We start from the raw sequence: 6,000 nt of genomic DNA, 5'->3' as shown, positions 1-6,000 counted from the left end.
CGCCTATCTATAACCTCTCCCTAGCTTACAGAAAACTGTTAAAACAAACAAAAAAACGTTCGCGGGTCGCCGTTTCTATATTTCTTGGCATGGCATCCCGCAAACCTGATGGGCCTGATTTGCCTTTGCAGGCTCAGCTCCGATCTTCCCTTGGGTGTTCTTAATCACAGCCAGCGCAGGGCTCCGGGCCGCCGGATCGTGGACCAGCCTCCCTCCCTCCAGCGTTCGCCGGCATCCTCCAAGCCTAGGTGCGCACGTCACCGCCTTCGAGAAGACACACTTTCCTCTCTCCTCCTCGCTTCCCGGAATTTCGAACTTTCACGCGAGCTTTTCTCCCGCGGTGTTGTAATTGTTTAAAGGTTCTGACTTGCCCGCACATCAAAGATGCTCAAAGTGGCCGTAAAGGAAAATGCTGTACCTTCTCTCGCAAATACAAAACGGGGGACTCTGAGTAAGGAGGGGAGACTTGGTCGTTAAGAAATATGCTTTCACCCAAGACCCGTTACCGAGGGTACCCGGGCCAGCCACGTCGCCCGGTTTTTGGGACAGGGATACCCTGCCAGGACCGCTCAGTTCCCCGCAGGTCTGCAGCCGTGTCCCGACCGACCGCGGTCACATGACAGCACCCCCCCCCCCCCCCCCGGTCCCCCCGCCAACCCCCGCTCACAGCTGGAGGCGGGTCCCCGCCTTCCCCCGGGAGCTTAGGCGCCGAGCGGGCGCGCTGCATTGTGGGCAGAGGGGCGGGGGTTGGGAAGATGGCGGCTCCCAGCCTCCTCAACTGGAGGAGGGTTACTTCTTTCACGGGGCCGGTCCCGCGTGCCCGGCACGGACACAGGGCCGTGGCCATCCGGGAGCTGATGATCATCTTTGGTGGGGGCAACGAGGGCATCGCAGACGAGCTGCACGTCTACAACACCGGTAGGCGCGGTGGCCGCTCTTCGGCCCCGCCTGTGGGAGCCGCGGAGGGGGGAGGGGAGACGAGGCGGCGGCCCCGGCCCTGACAGCTGTCACCGTGGGGTCAATGCCGCCTCCCGCGGGCGGCGAGGGGCGCGGCTCGACCAAGCGGCCCTGGTCCGGCAGTGTCCGGGGCGGCAGCTCTGTTTCCCCGGTGCCCGCGGGGCGGAACCGGACCCCGAGCGAGGCGCGCCGGCCCTCTAGCGAGCGGTCCCGAACCAACCCCCACCCCCGCCGGCCGCCGCCCGCCCCAACCCTGGCGGACGTCGGCGCGCGAGGGAGACTCTTTCCAACCGCCAGGGCCTCTTCCCGAGGTCTTGCCCACCCCGGGGCTCCGAGATCCCTCTCCTGTCAAAAAACCCAAACCAACTCCAAATCAGAGCTCCTCCGGACCTTCGCCGTCTGCCTCTTTTTCCTTCCTTAGGAGGAAGGGAGTCTAAGAGTTGGGGTGCCGAGGAAACACGAGAGGCCTCTGGTACTTGCACCCCAAATACAGGTCTCTGGCAGGTGGCAGTTTAGATTTTTTTACCCTCTTGGTAACCCTCCTAACTGTCGGGGAAGTGGTTGGCGGGTGAGACCTGCGCCCGTCCGTGCGTAGTTGGGTGTGTGCGCCGCAGCTCGGCCGCGCTGCGCTCGGAGAGAGGGCTGTCCGCCCGAGCGCCTCCGCACCGCACAGGTGCCCCTGGCCGGGCAGGCCCTGCCTCCGAGCGCCTCCGTGGTCGGCACGGGGGTTGTAACTGCGCCCGCCGTCGTCAGAAAGTTGTGTCCTTGGTGTAAGGTAAGGCTACTAGCTGAATTCTGGGTCTGTACCGTGAAAAGCTTTCTTGGACCCAACCACTCAGTCATAGCGGGCAAAGGTTAATAAAAGAGCGGAGTAGGGAAAATTTTATTTTTACACCCTCTCCTCGTCCTGGCACCCCAGCATATAAAGTTTAAAAGTTATTTCACAGTTGAGCATAGAGTCAAACCCTAGCTTCGGAATAAGTGAGACCTGGTTTGAGTTTTGCTCCGCCAGTTGCCCAGGATCAGTGCGAAGTGTCAGATTTTTCACTCGCGAAATGGAGATGATGATGTCAGTTAGAGGTTTTGTAAGCGCTAAATGAGATAGATCAGGGCCTTTCAACGGCAGCAGTATGGACATTTGAACCAGAGAATTCTTTGTTGAAGGGGGCTGCACCGCACTTAATGGTAAGTTTGACAGGATCCCGAGCCTCTACGCACTGGTAGGCAGGAGCACCAGCCCCCTCCCTCCAATTACAACAACTAAAAACGTTTAGTTTGCCCCCGGAGAGCAAAATCATCCCCAGTTAAGAACCACTGATATAGATGCTACATATAAAGTATGTACTCATAATTTGTGACAACTGTTTATTAAAATTGCTTTTAATTTCTTTCGGCAACCAGTCACAAATCAGTGGTTCCTACCAGCTGTTAGAGGAGACATCCCTCCAGGCTGTGCTGCCCATGGATTTGTCTGTGATGGTACCAGAATATTAGTATTTGGGGGCATGGTCGAATATGGAAGATACAGCAATGAGTTGTATGAGTTGCAAGTAAGTATATTTCAGATTCATTATTTCAGTCTGAAGCTGTAATAATGATAGTGCTCAAAATTCTTCGAAAGATTGCAAAATATTTCATTAACATATTTAAACTACAATAGTGTGAGCTTCACCTGTTATGGTTTAGAAGAAATTGTTTCCACTTCTCTAAAAAACTGGTTATTAATGTAAGGCTTTTCCTAATACACAGTGAAACACTTGTAACATTAAGGGATCTGTTACTTAGCGGCATGCTACATGTTATATGTTTAGGCTTTTGTACTTCAGTGCAGTTCTTCAGCTTCAGCCTGCAACAGAGGCACCTGGAGGGCTTGTGAAAAGACATAGCTGGGCCCTGCCTCCAGAGTTTCTAAATCAATATTGCCTGTCGTAGGGCCTCACTATTTGCATTCCTACGAAGTTCCCACGTGCTGCTGCTGGTCCCCAGACAATACTTTGAAAACTTCTGCCTTAGTTATAGAAATTGTTACCCTAACACTAATACTCTTTTTTTTTTTTTTTTTTCTGGCAATACATACAAAAGAGGAATAGCAGTTTTACATATCCTTTCTGAACTTGACTCTCTACGAAACCAGACTTGGAGCCCTTTGTGACAGCCCTAACTGACTTTTAGTCTTGAACTGTGGATATGTTCTCAGGGCCATGATCATGAGGGCACCTGGTAATTCACAGATGTAGATGGATTATACCTATTACAAGCAACTCATTTTAAAAACAGTTTTAGATAAAGAAAGCATCTATAGCCAGAGAATAAGTTTTGGAGTTCAGTTTGTTAAATGATCTTTATTCTTATTTCAAGGTTAAAATATATACCATTACTGAATTACCTAAGTAAGACTACATAAATTACATTTAATCTTAAAACTATATATAATCTGTACTTTTTTGTTTGGAAAATATTTTAAGACTGTTAATGTTTATTATTATTATTATAAGCTTAGTTTACCATTGTGGAAAGCTGTGAATATGGAAGACTAGACTGAATTTCTATTGGAACATTTTTTTAATCCCAGAAGTTATCTGCTTAATTGCTGTTTGTCCCAAAAGTACCTTTTTGGAACCTTCTGATTAGATTCAGATTTCAACGTATTAGTTTTGTGTTACATTATTTGCAATATAAGAATGCTCTCCTGATTGTGTCTGAGTGTATTTATGCTCTTTTTTAGGCAAGTCGTTGGTTATGGAAAAAAGTGAAGCCCCATCCCCCTTCTTCTGGTTTACCTCCTTGTCCTCGGCTTGGACATAGCTTTTCTTTGTTTGGTAACAAATGCTATTTGTTTGGTGGCCTAGCAAATGAAAGTGAAGATTCAAACAACAATGTTCCCAGGTATGTTGACCCCTTTTCAGACCAAATGCTTATTTTATATTTAGAGTAAGGACATTTAATTTCTTTCATTTTTCTTTACTAAAATGGGTGAAGCAAGGCCTTTTTTCTTTTAAACTTAACAGAGAACAGATTTGTGTGCACTTGTGTTTTCCTTCATCCCTGGAGTAAATGTTTTCAAAATTATGCCTTTTCTAATAAAAAATATTTATTAAATTGATATTAACATAACTGCTTATAGCAAAATATTTTTATCTTTTGAGCCTACTAATGTATTTTAATTGTCATAAGTGAGCCTGAAAAGTAGCAAATGGTTATTTTAAAATTCTGTGTCTCTGGGAATTTGGTGACAAAAATCTGACTATAAAATGAAGGCCCTGCCCTGACCAGTGTGGCTCAGTTGGTTGAGCATTGTCCTACAAAGTGAAAGGTCACAGATTTGGTACCAGTTCAGGCACATGACTGGGTTGTGGGTTCGGTACCCTGATGAGGTGTGTATGGGAGGCAACCGGTTGACGTTTTTCTCTCATATTGATGTTTCTATCTCTCTCATTCTCCCTCCTTTCCCCTATCTCTAAAAATAAGTAAATAAAATCTTTAAAAAAAAAAAAAAAAAAAGAAGAAGGCCCTCTGCCCTGGCTAGTGTGGCCCAGTGGATACCAGCCTGCAAACCAAAAGGTTGCTGATGATTCCCAGCCAGGGCACATGCCTGGTTTGTAGGCCGGGTCCCCAGTTGGGGGTGTGAGAGAGGCATCCACACATTGATGTTTCTCTCTATCTCTTTCTCTCTCCCTTCCCCTCTTTCTAAAAATAAATAAATTAAATATTTAAAAAAATTAGAAAGTATATAAAATTTTTTCTCACAGCATCACTCTCCCCCACATAAGTGAACACATAATTCAGTTTGATGTGGGACCCTTTTCATGTAACACATTGAGTCAGCTTTTCTTAGGTTATTATATATAACTGGCAAGCTTCTCAAGTTTCTGCTACTTGAGGGTGCAAATAGATCCATGCAATGCTTTTTAAAGCCTTTGATTAAAGCTAGTTCATTCATTTCTGTTGACATTCTATTGGTCTAAGCAAGCCATGAAGCCAACCCCTCAGTAATGATCCAGGGATGTGTGTTCTGCTTACTGGGAGAGAAGAGTTGGGAACATTAATCTGATCTTACATAGGCATGTATTTTCTTTTATAGAAGTAGGATCTTCTTTTTTTTTTTTGCTTTATGACTCAGGCATTTACTTGTTTGTTTTTGTTATTCTTTTCCTTTAAGAATACATATTGGAGCTCTTTTCATGGCAGTAGATATATATATTTTTTTAAGGCTGAAAAAATAGTCTGAATTACACTAATTATTTAACCATTCCTCTAGTGATGGACATTTAAATATTTTCATTTGTTTTGCTATTACAGTCTTGGCACATGTATAAATATTTTTGTAAGATTAATAATTGTAAGTGGAATTTGGGGGGATATCAAAGGGTATTTACACATAAGTTTGTTAGGTACTCCTGAATCAACTTCCAAAGACATGGCACCAATTATACTCCTAATAACAGTGTATGAGAGTGCCTACACCCTTGGCAGTCCTGATTTGTATCACTTCTTAGTTTTTGCCAAGCTAATAGAAGAATACATTTCATAGATCTCTTTTGATGTTTTTATTGATAACACTAGCAATGAGCTTGATTACCTGCTTATTGGACATTTGCAATTCCCATTTTGAAATTGTCTATCCATATCATTTATTTTTCTTTTTAAAAAAATTGAAGTATTGCACTGGCCAGATGGCTCAGTTGATTGGGGTGTCATCCTATACACCAAAAGGTTACGGGTTCGATTCCTGATCAGGGCACATACCTAGTTGTGGGTTCAATTCCTAGTCAGTGCATGTACTGGAGGCAACTGATGGATGTTTCTCTCTCACACATCGATGTTTCTCTTTCTCTCTCTCCTTTCCTCTCTCTAAAATCAATAAACATATCCTCTGGTAAGTATTAAATAAATTGAAATATAAATTACACGCCATAAAATTCAACCTTTTTATATGTACAATTCAATGATTTCTAGTAAATTTAGAGTGTTGTGTAACCATAACTACAATCTAGTTTTAGAATATTTCCATCACTTAGAAAAGAAATTTCTTATTCATTTGCG

The 6,000-nt window shown here is 44.7% G+C and overlaps 1 protein-coding gene across 1 annotated transcript in view; it reads left to right on the top strand.

Moving 5' to 3' along the window:
* Positions 1–742: 742 nt before the first annotated feature.
* Positions 743–6,000, top strand: part of HCFC2 (host cell factor C2) — a 37,313-nt gene continuing 32,055 nt past the window's right edge. The window contains exons 1-3 of the mRNA XM_090272591.1: positions 743–918; positions 2,359–2,507; positions 3,683–3,843. Coding sequence (XP_090128717.1) covers positions 756–918; positions 2,359–2,507; positions 3,683–3,843 — 473 coding nt within the window. The 5' untranslated portion in view covers positions 743–755. The remainder of the gene's footprint in view (positions 919–2,358; positions 2,508–3,682; positions 3,844–6,000) is intronic.

The sequence above is a fragment of the Furipterus horrens genome, unplaced genomic scaffold, assembly GCF_987537825.1.
Source record: "Furipterus horrens unplaced genomic scaffold, mFurHor1.1.pri manual_scaffold_4, whole genome shotgun sequence".
In the NCBI taxonomy this organism is placed as follows: Eukaryota; Metazoa; Chordata; class Mammalia; order Chiroptera; family Furipteridae; genus Furipterus; species Furipterus horrens.
This window is presented reverse-complemented; position numbering and strand designations above follow the sequence as displayed.